Genomic DNA, 14,834 nt, shown 5'->3' on the forward strand with positions numbered 1-14,834 from the left:
CTAGGACATGCTAAAACTTCTGTTAGAATTCCTTCCATGAAGTAGTGTAGTGCTGCTTGAGTTTCTGGATTTGTTCCTCCTGTTTTTCGTTTGTTTGGTTTTATTTGTTTTGCAGGTTAGATTTACGCCCAAATAGCATCAGCAGATGAGGTTTGTACGCTAAGCCAGCTTTGTAGGCTACCATCTAGAAAGCAGAAATCAGAGTTTGCTTTGCAATTCTTTTTATCTCCTTGCTCTCCAACTCTCAGCTTAGTGGTTTGACCTTCTGCATAAGCTATTTTTCATCAGCGTTTGCCAAGGTTTTCTTAAACACTTTAGCAGTGCTTTGCAAGCATAGAGCACAAATGTTAACCATTTCATTCTATGTCATTCTTTATTATCTGTGCTCTGATGACTTTTTTTTTTTTGGAAGTAGTCTATAATCTTGAGTCAAGAGGTCTGAATGCTGAAATACATGATAGATGTGTTAAAATGACCTCGGATTCAATGTTTCAAATTCCGCTTTGATTTGAAACTTATGAGGAAGTGTTAATGTATTTCTGTGTTTCTCTGTAGGTCACATTACATTTGAATCCAATTTCATCAGTGCATATTCACCAGAAGCCTCTGGTGTTTATTCTCAACTCTCCTTTGCCTCTGAACTGGAAGCTAAAAACAGAAAGACTGGCACCTGGAATCCGAAGACTTTTCTTTGTGAGTATACACGGTCCTCTGGCCTGCTCTAGATCAGAGTTACATGTCACACAGGACATAGAGTTCATGGCATTCACTTGGAAAGTTTTCAAACGTATGTTTAAAAAAAACCAAGTTAACAGGAGGTCAAGTTTCAGTGTAGGGCTCGGGGGAACACTTAGGTAGTAGGGTAAAGCAGTTCGGAAAAAGTACCCAATTACTTGTGATGTGAATACAAGGAAAAGAAAGCAACGCTGCTTTTTCAGAATCTGCACATCATGTAGTTACTAACGCTAGCAGCCATTCCAGCTCAAAAAGCTGTGAGGTAGTAACAGATTGCCAGGCCTGATTAGCAATTTCGTAGTACCATAATGCAAAAAGCCTCAAAGCAATGGGAAGTATTATGGGTGGACGCTGGTTGTGTGGTCTGTGACCAAAAAAAAAAATCTCTATGTATTAAGCTCAATATGTACAATTATTGTTTATGTCTCTGATGAAGCTTGGTCTGTTGAAACATCCAAGCTAAGCCCAGAGTGAAGTCACTTTTATTTCTCAGACTGGAGCACTGCTTATAATGTAGGATCCAAATATTACCTAGTATTTGTAAATCATGTCCTTTCAGTTTGCCAGGACATTTGCGTTTCTATTTGTAGTGAAACAGACAAGTTGTTTGGATTAAATTTTTAATGTGTGACATCATGTCTAATCATGAGTCGTCTTTATTAAAGCCGTAGCTTTTACTATATTCAACTTTAATTGCAGAAATGAACTTCATTATTTTTAGCCGTATCCTTATAGGGTTTAATTTTGCTCCTCCAGCCCAGCTGATAGTGGTAGGCAAGACTGTTTCTGCAGTACGCAGTGGGAACTTAATGCTGTCACGGTGCGTCAGCAGGAGGGGGAGATGGACAGTGCCGCAGCTTTAGCGTGCCGGGAAGGGACACCACTCTCAGATCGCCTGATATGGTGGTGATACTGTGAAGTGCACCAAGAGTTGTATCACTTGCTGGACATTAAAAGCACTCTGGAATAATTTTTCTTTTTCCTGTCGTAAGAGTACAAACTAGGAGTACTCTCGATGTTTTGAACTTCGATGGACGCTGTCCTGTTTCCAGTGCAGTGTGTTACTGATTGGTGCAAAGAACATGGGCTTGTTTGTATTCTAAGGCATTCACAGTTTTCAGTTTTCTCATTACTGTTGTAGAGACTCTTAACTATTTTCCTCTTGTTGACCATTCTTGGCGTATGTCCGTAACGCAACCAGCACAGTTCATATCTGCTCAGAAAATGACTAAGTAACACAATGATGAATAACGGTGTGATAAAGAGTCCTCACTCCTCTCCTGGCCAGAAGAAACAGCACCTTTCATTCAGTTAATCAAGTCTTGGACCCACTTTCAGTTTAGTTTTGATCTTCTCCTACAATTACTACATCATCACTCCCATTTCATATGAAGTAGTTTGTGTTCAACTCCCCCTCTCTTTCTCCTCCTTCAGGATTTTCCTGCTCCCCTCGACTTTCCTCTGGGGGTGAAGAGGTGCTCTGCTGAGAGCCATCCATTTCCGCTCAGCAGACTGCGCCAGTGTTCAGACTGTGATCGTGCTGGGCTTGCTTGGTTTGGCTCAGCGACACTTCACTAGGCTGCGTTAAGGCACAGAAACAATAGGAATTTGTGTTAGGGCTCTGCTGCCAAAACTGTACCATTAGCTCAGTGTTTGCTTCAGAAAACTGCTTCAGGCTGTCCTGGTTACAAAAACAGGCTTGAACATATGAGCAGCAGGGCTCATGATTTGTTCTGAAGAAGTTGTCTGGCCTCAGGAACTGCCACATAAACCTGGTTACTGATGCTGCAGGAAGGGGTGGACTCTCTCTTGGGGGGCAGGAATATCTGGCAGATGCTACAGGTTTGGTTCTCTATTAGTCATATAGAGTATGACTAATAGAGTCATATACATCCTCTCAGTGCTCCAGCCTCTGAAGCTCTTCTGGTCACAGCAAGGGCTGAAGGTTGTGCTGCCTCATGCCATTCTCCCAGCCCACGCCTGTGGGCTGGGCTGACACTGCTCCCCATAAGCTGGGCAGATACGGGAGCTCACCTTTCTGTCACAAGGAGTGAACTGGCTCTCAATGTTGACCCATCCTTAATCATACTTAAACATCTGAATAACTCTCCGTAACAGTTTTGGATATCTCAAGTGCTATATAATCTGTGTATTTTCCTTCTACTATGTTAAGGTTTCCATTTTTCTTTTTTGTAAAGATCTTGACATTTAAGATTGCAGAAAGAAAAAAGCCAGGGTACCAATCGACCACTGCCTCTCACAGTTTAGTCCCTGCAGCACCTCTCACTCCAGAACTTCATTCTCTGTTCTGTCTCTAAGACAATATTCTTGCTGCAAACACAAGCTAACTTCAGTCTTTTATCAGAGTCTCATCAGTCTTCCCACTTTTCGCATTCCAGTTTCTCAGTAGCTAGTACAGTTTGGTCATGAGGTTACAGGCTGAACAACTTAAACTGTGATGATCATCCATTGCTGTTCCACTTCGCTCACAAGCGCAATGCCTTGTTTTCCCAAAAGCTTTCTGAAAGAAGAGCAGCAAAGGTAACATGGGAAATGCTGAGGAAGTCCTCGCAGCACCTGTGGTGAGTGCAGTGGGCCAAAAAGAAATCAAGGAGCTCTAGTTTTGCAGCAGAGCTGTTTGCCTGCCTTGGGCCATGTCAGTTTGCAATCCCCGGGACTGGCTCTGGCCCGTCCCTTTGCAGAATCATGGGTTCCTTTTTCAGAAGGTTGTGGGGCAGATGGACATACTGCTTCTGCTCTGGTACCACAGAGGCTCCCTGCCTCCTTGCCACAGCCTTCAGTAAGTTTCAGAGAACTGAGCCTCGGAGTGTAAACAGCAGCTCAGAGGAGCGCGGAGCAGAGCACACTTCCTTGGCCCTTGCTTGAAGATACTCGGCTTATCCGTGTACTCCTGCAGCTCTGTCTTGTTCATTCTACTTAAAAGTGTAGTCAAGCCAGAAAACAGAGTATTTTGAATCATAAAAGATTTCAAATTTTAAAAGCTTTTTAAAATACCAGTGAATTCTATGCTCAAAGCAGAAATCTGTGTCATGCATACCGTAGGAGTGTCATAACTATTGTGTCTGTCTCTATGGAAGCCTTGCATGGGATAATCATTGACTTTCCAGCTTCTCTTTCAGACTTTTCATGCATGACATTCATTCACAATTTTATTAATATACTGTGACGTACGAATTGCTCTGTTTCATTGATCGATCCCTAGTTAGAAAGGTAATTAGCATAAAGAAGTTTACATGGCAGCTTCTGGGACTTACTGCTGATAAAGACAACGCACCTCGAGCCAGCTTAAAGTTTGTAATTAAGGGTCATGTAACCATTAATGAAGTCCTAGCTGTTTATTTCTTTTTATTACTAGCTGCTATTTTTTCCCTGTAAAGCATCATAATAAAGTTCTTAAGCTGTTACAGGGAGGTGTGTTTTGAATGAATAAGTGGCTCAAACCAATTGTATTAGAAGGTCCAGCATTATTTCTAACAAAGATGACGACTCCAGGATATAAGCAGAGCACTCTCTAAAGTGGTTTTAGTATCATTGTACAGGTAGAGAAACTGAGGCACGCTGAGCCTGTTAGAACTGTGTGTTCTCAGTGCCCTCGTTAGGGAGGTTAGTCTGCTATCTTCGCTCTGTGAATTCTTTGAGTTTCCAGTAAAGATAAGCCGCCCCAGATTGCTTTATTTAAAGGAAAGGAGGAAGAGATTTAAAGCTTGTTTCAGCATGTGTCCAAAGGACCCGGAAAATACTCAGTACTACTGAGTCGGGCTGGAGTTTAACTTCTTACCATATAGTTCAAGCCTGGATTTTTGCCTTGGGCTTGCTCATCCATGAGGCAGAAGTTTAAAATGAATGGAGGAGAAAATCCGTGTATGGTTATAGTATAGAGGGAAGCACAAAATACTTTGTTAGTAAACTTTTTTCAGCATTAAAATGTAAGTTTGGTGTATACACGTGGTTTTACTCTTAGTTTTATTGTGTAATGCACGTAGCTTCCCTCAGCACAGTGGCTTGTCGTATGCTTTATCTTCACGGAGGCCGCTCTCTGTTTCATTTTCAAAGTCTACTAAACCTCAGAGTGGAATAAATTATCATTAAAATTAAATAACATGCCCCAACCAAACCAAAGGTTGTGTTCTGTTAATATCAGGGTTTTTTTTGATACCATGTTTTGAAGGTTTATTTCCAAATCCATGCTATAGTGATGCTTATAGAGTGACGGTACTTTGGAGGAAGACATCCAAGATGACACTGGTGCTAAAGATAGTTGGTCTTTACTAGCCTTACTGTACTGTCGTTTTGCTTCTTGGGGCACCTTTCCCCATCTGTAAACCAGAAAGAACACTAGTGAATAGTCTTAAATTTTGGCATCTCATGATAAAAACCTGACTTAAATTTCTCTGTGCGTTAGAGGAAAGTGAATCTATGTTGACTATGTAACATGGTGTTAATAATACATTTGGCATAGACAGGGTTATTTTCAGACTCTGCATGAGTTATATATGTCTTGATGGGTTAAGTAGGTGGTGCTGGGAAAACCATTGTGATTTTAGGAAAGTAAGTCTTGAGTTTATTCTCATTGTGTTAAAAATAAATATACCTAAGTATCATGACATTTCAGTTTGAAAATACGTGCAACGGGTTAGTGCATGAACTCTGCCTGACCTAAGTAATTGAAAATCACTGCTTTGAGTAATGGCGTGTTTGGTCATATGAGTTTGTTTGGATATGTTTACTTATCACAAAAATACAGCAGTTTGGGAATGAGCATTTTCTGTTCAGGTGTTCCTGAGCAGGATCATCAGCCCTCTCATCAGTCAGAAAAGCAGTGCAGGGGTGGGAAGGGCTGCTCAGTTCAGCAAGGGGAATACTTACCATCCCTGCGAATTTTTTTCCCCTCATCAGGAAATAGATGCTAAAATTACATTGTAAATGGGTAGTGGGAGAGGAAGTTGAATAGATTAGATTGGTTACATTACCACACTGATTAGACTCCAGCAGATTGCAGTTTTACATAAGCTAGGCAACACCTGTAGAAAATGCTTTAACCTGGGATCTTGTTGCAGGTCAATCTTGCAGAAAAACCTTACCAGACCTCCCTCACCACCCCACTTCTAAGTTTGCATATAACAAAATAATTTCCTCCCTTTCCATCAAGTCATTATTTCTCTCCGTCCCTAAAAGCAGTTTATTGCAAACATGCCTTGGCAGAAAATCAGAACGTTTATGAAACTGCCCAGAATGAAGGTTTTATAGGTGTTACTCAGCAAGTGATGTTTTTTTCCTTAGATTAGCTAACTTTACCAATTCCTTTTATAGCCTAGGAATGATTTTACTGGGCAAGTGAAAGTAGTGAGAATTAATACAATGAAAGAAGGTACCCAATCCTTTGTGATTTCCTAGCAGAAATCACTGTTAGAGGAGATCAAAAAACCCCTTAAATATCTAGATATGTGATTTTTATCCAGTATTTTATTTAAGATGTGATGATTCAGCTCTTCCTCCTGAGTTAGTTGTTCAGGCTATTGAATGAGTAAGAGTTATGGATGAGAAAGCACTTAGGCAAGCAAATAACCTTACTCACAAGAACCCCTTTAATAGGACTGAATGTGTGTGTTAAGTTAGTAGAATGGAGGAAGCGACAGCAGTCATGATAAATACAAAACCAGATCACATGCTCTTGGCTTGAGATTTGAAAAGAAAAAAAACTTTTGAGAAGAATAAGTGATAGAATGAAGAGTTTAATCATTAGTAATTTCTGTATTTATTTCTAAGAAGAAAAAAGCCATGTTCTTATTACTCACTAATAGCTGGTTTATTCCTTTCTCTTCATGAAAATATGGTTCACATATTTTGGGTCTCTGCCACCAAACCACAGGCTGTTCTATGGTTTGCACTAGATGTTGGATGACTGACAAAACTCACTGAAAAACAAGTGCTATTTGTTTTCCTGTGCCTAGTATTTAACGGGAAATCAGGAGGCTAAATTTCCAATCACTGGTTAAACAGACCCAGATGTGCACAGAGTGCTCTGCCTGGGGAAGAGTGAGGAAGGATAGGAAATGCATGACTAGTGATAAATTCGGTATAAATAGTGACCTTTCACTATTCAGAGTAAAAGCAGTAGATTTTCAGTGTTGTGTAACAGTGTGAAGAGGAGTTTAAAAGGACGTTTACATTTCTATAGAATCTTGGATTTGTTTTTTTAATCTTCATCGTTCTTTTACTCGGGAGCTGGCAATAATCCTGTAGTTGCCGTATTCCACTTGGCAGAGTTCGTATTCCTCCTTCCTCTCTGCACACCATTTCCTTGCCTTTTGAAAGAATGTGGAAATAACATAAGTGTCTGAGTAAAAGTACTATTTAGTAAACAGTAACTCTTACTATGCTTTTCACAGTAGTAACTTTCCCTGGAGGCTTTGTCTTGTGGCCTGATTCAGCTCCTTGCAAAACCTGCTTTTCTTAAGTCTGTGTAACTGGTTTACTCTGAGGAATATCAGGGGGATCTCGGACTACATATGGTGGCTATTCTTTCATGCTTGGCAATAGGGTAGAAGGATTTTGTCACAAGTAGTGACGGTAGAGAATGACAGGGTGGTAAGTACATTTTTGAAAGTGATGTATTGTCTGCATTCAGTAAAAGGAGCTTAAGAGTACGAGAACCCTAGTAAGGCATCTTTAAATATCTCGAGTTTGTGGTTTGGTTTGTTTTGGGTAGGTTCTTGTTTTGGTTTTTTTTTTTATTCAAAGGCATCACAGAAGTTATTTCTGGCTAGGAAACAAGATACAGTACACGAAGCAAATGTGCAGTGTATAGTAAAGAAGGTCTGTATGTGGCAGTGTGATGTCCCAAAATACAGAAATTCTATGATGCATTGGTGTCCTCTGCTTTCATTGTAAACGCTTTGGTTTGACAGAAATACTCCAAAAATACCAACTTGCCAGTAAATTTTAGAGGAAACAAGGCAGGTCTGCGTAGCTTATTTTCTCCTTTCATGGGACTTTGAAGTCTTGCACTTTTTTTTTGGAACCTAGTTTGTTAGGAGTATCACATAGTTCATACTAGATCTTCTTTTTCCAGGTGATTTAAGCCATCTTTCAAAACTCCGGCTTTATTGCTGGTGTTTCTTTCAGCTTTGAGAACGGGTGGTTTTCATGGGTCACTGCTCCAAAAAAACCCTTTGCATTAGGAGTGTGGATGGGCCAGATCTGGATGATGCTGCCTCTTGGATCTTGTGCTGGTCTTTCTTGTTGCTGCCACTGACTGATCCTGAGTGCTCCTCCTTCTCATGGTCTGTCTAGAAGCCCAGACACATCACTTTCAGAGCAAAGGAAGCTGATAGTTACAAAGACGACATTCTGGCATTTAATGATTGAGGTGTGTTCACAGGCACATCTTGCAGGTGGCTTGAAGGACCCGAAAGAGGCATTTGTGATGGCCCTTTCTGTATGGTCATGGCTCCTTCCCTCCTTGGTTCAGTAAACAGGGGGTTTTACAGAAGCAGGCAGTGGATTTTGGCAGACTGCTGGTGTTAGTGATGTGGAGATAATAAATCACAACAGGTTGTGTTACTGAGTCATCAATTCCAGTGGAAAATACAGCTGCAGTTGCGTAGATACGGTTTAGCTCTCCCCTTCTCTTTCCTCCGCTAAATTCAGTCTAACTTGAAACAAGGTATCAAAAGCCCTTCCAGGGATTTTATTTTGCTCAGATAAAACAAGTGTTACGTTGAGTATATTAAAATGTTTTTAGATTAATGTGAGGTGAGTGGACAATTATCTGTGTGTGATTAATAAAACCCTGCTTGAGCCGTAAACTTTGGGAACAGATTTTCCCTCACACAGACTTTTGTTTCCTTTTGATTATTCTAGTAACCGTTCCATGAGGGTTTTGAAAGTTGCGTTTGCTTTGACACGATTCCAGCTTTGATGGAAAATCCCAGGATCTTCTTTTAGATACATAAAGTTGAACAAGAGTAAGATCCCACAAGGTTCTGCTTTCATGCCGAGGAGGTGTTGAGAGCAGCCTTCATTCCTATCAAGATCTTTGGTAGCTGGTGAACTGAGCATCTTCTAGGAAGTAGAATGAAAATCTAAAATGTGATTAATATAATGCTGCTTCTTTTATGTGTTTTTTCAAACATTTTGTGATAACTGGAAGTGGAATTTTGTGATAACTGGAAGTGGTCTTGAGAGCACTTCAAAATGAAAAATTTTACTACTGCCTGAGAGCATCGCACCTCTGTGGCTGGTGAGGACTATGCAAAGCAGATAGATGATTCACAGATGTGGCGTGTCATTTCGAAAGCAGCGTGTGTTTCTTAGTCACTTACCAAAGAGTTGTTCTGTATTTGAGATGAGTCAAGGTTGCTTCTGATTGTTATTCCTTCTGGGGAATGGTAACCTACACCATTTGGCACTTCTGCCAGATAGCTGATGTCCTGAACTACCATAGCAGCCTTGCAAAGCAGTTTTTGTAAGACTTGAAAGTTTTCTTAAGGCATATATAAAAGTGGCTTTTTTTTTTTTTTCCAGCTTGAGGGGTATATGTTTCTTCATACAGTGCACAGACAGTCCCTGTTTTCCCCAATGGTCAGCAGGGTAGCAGCGTGTGTAATAAAAACATGGTCTTAAACATGCTTTGTTCTTCAATGGAATACTTGGGTTGTGGTAGCAAATTTTCAAAATACTGTACCTGAACCTCGTACTGGGGAAGACCCCTTTGAACTGTGGTTCTTGCTGTGGTTAGTGGCTGTGGCCTGTATCTTTTGGTCTTGCAAAATGATTTTCCATGTCAGGCTTGGAAGTTTCCTCGTTCAGCCTCAGAAATGTGTCAGGGCATGTAGGTGAACTCAGCAGCAGCAGAGGATGTTTTTGGTGCAGTCACTTTTAATGTCCACACAACAACAGGAAGAAATAGAGCTGGGGCACTTTTTCTACTCTGCGGCCTTTGAAACCAGCCACTGAAGGAGATGAAGTGAGGAGATAAAAGTGTGTGGGGCAGCAATTTAAATCAGTCAACTACGTAATGAGTGCTCAGATAAAAATTGTTAATATGTTCCCAAATATTTAAGATGTTCTTTGGTTTTAATAGCTTATCCTAAGTACATTAGGGAGAGCTGCTTTTGGTTTGTTCTGAAGAGTAAGTAGTTAATGTCCAAGGCAGGTGTTGAAACAGTGATGGTTGCCTTTTTTGGAAGGGTTTGTTGAATTCTTTCCAGAAAAAATAACGTGCTTGGCTTGCTTAACCTTGCCTTGTTCCGTGTAGTAAAAATCCCAGCACTAGCAGGCACAGCAGAACGCTGCACTCCTTTCTAAAACCTGGTAGTGGAATCAGCATTTTGGATAGACTCTAGTATGTGATTTTAAAAAGTTATTACAAACTTCATGGTTATTTAAAGATAGACACTGCATGATCATTTAGTGAGGATGCTTGTGCCTGCTCTGCTTCCTGTCTGTCAGTTCCTCCCTAGTAGGACTTAGTAACTTTGGGGTTCATTGATGGGATCTGCCTCACAGGAAGACATTCATCGTGCCAGAGGATGATGCAGAAAGTTTTCAAGATTTAATAAGTAAAAAATGGAAACCAAGCGTATCCTGAAGAAGAAAGCTGTTGTGTTAGCAGATACTTAAATATCTCAAATGAAAAAATACAGTGAAAAGGTATTATTGCAAATTAATGCGTTTCTTTGGTCAATACTGAGAAGTAATAATATTTTCTTTCACACTTTCCTCAGATGTCTTAAAAAGTTATGCTGATACGTCTTTACTCTGATCCTGACCTTAAAAAATACCAGAAACATTGTGAAACAGAGTAGATGAAAAGTGACTACCGTACATACTGGATCAACTGTGTTCTTTTCAAGGTAGTTACGGAGGTTTGTTCCTAGAGTGGAATGCCAGCAACTATTCAATATCCTTGCAACACAATAACTGATTAAGTCGTTAAGTCCTGCAATTTTCATGCACAGGAGATTTTTCTAGTTAGGCCAGAGCTTTACCAAGATTTCCCAAAGGTCTCAGATATAAAAGACAGCATTGCTAAGAGGCGCTCTGTACGCAATCCTTGCGTGACCTGCCTTGTGCTTTGTCAGTGTTATCTTGTGAGACTGTGTCCACTGTAAAATTCAATGTGTTAGGAGCATTGCGGAGAAGATGCCCCATAAAATCAGTCATGGCATAGTTGCTTCTACACGGTGAAAGTACGTTCTACAAAGGGTATGCTGTTTGCTAAGTATGTTTGAAAGATAACCATGTAGCTCTCTTTTCTTAGTATTGTACATTTGGGGGCAGCGGACGAACTCTACTGGCAGAGTTCGGTTTCTTATTTGAGAAGCATTAGAGTACCAAGAGAATATGGCATATGCTGTGTTACACTGAATAAAGACGTTTTTCATATAAAGGAAACGTTTTATGGTAGTCATACAAAAAACAACAAATAAGGAAGAACGTTCCGAATTGAAACAGTTGTTAGTTTAAACTTTGAAAACTGTCTGGCAAAAGGATTCCTAAGCTGTTTTTTGTGACAGGTCTGGTCAAACTGAACTCTGAATTGCATGGGCCTCCTCTTAGAGGAGAGTATGTGGTATGGGCAAAATAAATGCTAACGCAATAGCTGGAAGCACAGGCAAGAACTTTGAAATTCTTTCCATCTGTCTAATTTGGCAAATATTTATGGGTGCTAAACAAACTGATATATAACATCCTGAAATACTGCTGGGAACTATAGCTCCAGGGAAGGTGGTAGTTGGTTGCTGTTAGTTAATTTCTGTAATTGGAACCTGACTTCAGAAAATCTCTAAGTAATTGCTGTCGATGTATTTTGCTGTTCTAAAGGTTGGAGAGATACTTATGTCCATTAACCTGCTATAACATGTACATAATACTCAGGACAGGTGAGAAACTCTTCCAACCATCATTGTTAATAATTCTAGATCTTCAGTTAGAGAAAAAAAATTATACTTCCATGCCACCAAAGAAATCTGGGTTAGTAGAAAGACGGGGAAAGGGAAGGGGGAGGAGAGCATCGAAGTGACTCAGACTTACTCCTGGAGTGCTCCGAGGACAGTACAGGAAAAAAATGGTACTTCTTCCATGAAGCCTTGTCTACTGCAGTAATCTGGAGGTAGGGACTGTGTGTTATACCTGGGCAAGCACTGCTTACACACAGGGAATATGTCCGAAGAAATTTTCATTGATGCGTTCAAACCTGAAAGCTTGTTCATCTGGCTGTGCTTTCTCACTCAGACACTTATTATTCTTGAATGGATATTTTAGCTCTTAGTTCATGGGAGGACCAGCTTGGGTAGGGCATGCAGGCCCCAGTCCTCAAGCACCTTGAAGGAAGAGACAGTAGAGTGGGTGGGTGGGTGAAGGTTCCCGAGGTTGGGCAGGTGGAAGAATGCTCTTCTTTCACCACTTGCTTTAGGGACCTCTTGAGAGCTGAGAAGTGTTGGCCACATCCCTCTGCAGGAATAGGAGAGCCAAAAGGTTAGTGTTGGGATGTTCTTGCTTTGCAGTAAATCTGGAATGACTTGTTTATCTCCCAAGACCAACACAAGTTGAAGCAGGTTGCAGTCTCAAAGAGTCTGACCCCATGCTGGCGCCTTATCTTGAATGGTGCTATTGCCACTCTAATGAAGTTGTATTTGAAGATCTTAGGCTTTCCTACAGAACCCGTTACACTTCTACTTAATGTTTTCCCATTTTGACTATTTTTAAGAAAATTTTAATTTTTCCAGTCAAGACCTGAGTTAATGCAGTCTTTTTATAAGTTTTTTTTCTAAAGATACGTGTAACTCATCTGCATTATATGTTAGACTAAAACTTTTTCTCACTTCCTGTGGATAAAGCAACAGTAAATATCTTCACTTTCTCTTAGCCTTTCTCTTTCCTCACTTCTATTTCTGTGACCTATCTGTCACTGAGCTTGGATTCACGGTCTTTCTGCTTTGGGAGTTACTTCACTAGTTCCCAGTTTTATTGAGCTTCACGTTTCCGTTCAGTTCCTCAGATCACCGACTTACTCTCTCCTGTCTTAGTTTTCCTCTTGTCTTCCAGCCTTCCCCTTGCCCTCACAGTTCAGCTCCCCTTGAAGTGTTGTCGTACCCCTTCTCCAGCAGTATGCCTTTGGAGGAGTGTCTCTGTCAGTCAGCTGCCACGTGCACCCCAGCTGGGTTGATGGGCGCTTCATTTTTTAAAAAAATCTCTGAAAAAGGAATCATTATACAGATGTTAAAACATGTAAACTTCAGGGACTGCTGGCAATAAGCTGTAATTGCACTGGAGTGAGTGCATTTGGGTGTGACAAATTACGTTGCTTATTCATGCTACCCGACTGTGCAGGTAAATGTACCACATTAAAAATACGGTTTTATTCCCATCAGGTGTCTTTAGGTTCCGTTGTTCAGTTTGAGGAGGGAAATTTCTCCTTGTCAGCAGAAACAGAAGAAAAGCTTTTTCCTGAGAAGAATGAACATCTGCTACAGTGGGCCCAGAAGGAATATGGAGCAGTAACATCTTTCACTGAACTCAAAGTATCAAGAAACATCTATATTAAAGTAGGAGAAGGTAAACCAAAACAAACCCGGCAGAACTGATAGGCATTTCTAGATGTTGACAATAAGAAGTCTTGCAGTAGTTTTATGTCACATTTTTTAATTTTAATCTCTAAACATACCTCTCATTTTCCAAAAGACATGATATGAAAGGGGAAGGTGGATAAGTAAGAGCAAGTCTAAAGACCAGACCTTGGATTTAGGCAACTTTTACTGGATTCTGGTGCCATAATTTAGTGCTCAAAATGTGGATGCAATTGGCCGGAATCTTACACAAGTCAAAGCTTCACTTTTTAAAAGGAATAAACTAATCATGATGGTTGTTTGGGTGTCTTCATCTAAAGGACTGAAGTTGAGAACCTGAGGTGGGGGCAATTTCTAAGAAGATCTGTTACATTTTGTTCAGTATTTGCTTGTATAAGGATCCAGGCTACTTTGGGTGAAGAATTATTGCTTTCCTCACCAAGGTAAATTGTATCGGTCTGTCCTTGTGTATTTTCATCCCAAGGAGAACGATTTCCTGTCCATGTGAGCCACGTGCCAAATTCATCGGGTGACCTAGGGCAGGTGAGAGAGGACTCCGACTCCTCAGGGATTTCCCAGGCCCATATTAGGGTGGGGTTTGGGCTGTAGCTCTGTAGCTGAGCAGTATTGGGACAACTTAACCATACGAGCCTCTGCAGCGCATTCTTGGCTCATGCTTTTCCTCAGGTGGCTGCTGATCACATAGCATGTCTTGTGCATGAGCTGGTCATAAACCATGGATAACACAAAGGCCATGACTCTTCCCCACGTTCTTAGAGCAAGACAGTTGGTTTAGGAGGGATTATGCCCTACTTATCTCTTTCAATTCATTTTCTGGAAAATAAGTAGTTAGTAAAAAACTTTACAGGGAGAGCAGGCTTTCCTCTGTTGTGCAGGATGATTGGGGGTGAAATTTTCTTTTTCACGGGTATGGGATATTTTAAGATGTTAGTGTTCTTTACCTAGTAGCCTGCAATTCACTGTTTATTTTTGTTCTCTGAAGATACCGTACAGGTTCAAGCTGAAGTAAACATCCAGGTTTAGGCTAAACCAAAAGCAGCAAGAGGAAAGTCGGTAAAAGTGACCTGGAACTGATTTACATTGCAGCTATTGGTCCAGATATTTTGAAACTAATTGTTGTTTCTCAAGAAGTTTAGCAATGGGAAAAGTAGAAATCAGTAAAACATTTTATCAACATCCTGCTAGTATTGGTGGGCTCGGCATTTACTAGCACCAATTACCAGCCTAATTTAGTAGTACTTAGCAATATTTCTAGAGAAACTCCTGCATAGCTTAACTAGTTGGCTGGAGAAAAACAAACAAGCAAAAACCGAACGAAAACCAAACAAAAACCTTCTGTGGAGAAAACATTCTTTCCTAGCCACCTGTATCTGATCATTTTACTTCCTGAAGCATGAGCCTTACCCCCCGAAATCGCAACATGCCTGTGTTGGTTTTATCCAAATCCTGCCAAACTTGTAGAGGATTACCCTGTGTGATTTTTGT

General features: G+C 40.6%; 1 protein-coding gene across 1 annotated transcript in view; it reads left to right on the forward strand.

Annotated features, from left to right (window-relative positions):
• TGFBR3 (transforming growth factor, beta receptor III) overlaps positions 1 to 14,834 on the forward strand; it is a 69,442-nt gene that overhangs the window by 21,831 nt on the left and 32,777 nt on the right. Inside the window, exons 3-4 of the mRNA XM_010132686.1 lie at positions 556 to 693; positions 13,134 to 13,317. Of these exons, the coding sequence (XP_010130988.1) occupies positions 556 to 693; positions 13,134 to 13,317 (322 nt within the window). The remainder of the gene's footprint in view (positions 1 to 555; positions 694 to 13,133; positions 13,318 to 14,834) is intronic.

This window comes from Buceros rhinoceros, unplaced genomic scaffold, assembly GCF_000710305.1.
Source record: "Buceros rhinoceros silvestris isolate BGI_N320 unplaced genomic scaffold, ASM71030v1 scaffold10930, whole genome shotgun sequence".
In the NCBI taxonomy this organism is placed as follows: domain Eukaryota; kingdom Metazoa; phylum Chordata; class Aves; order Bucerotiformes; family Bucerotidae; genus Buceros; species Buceros rhinoceros.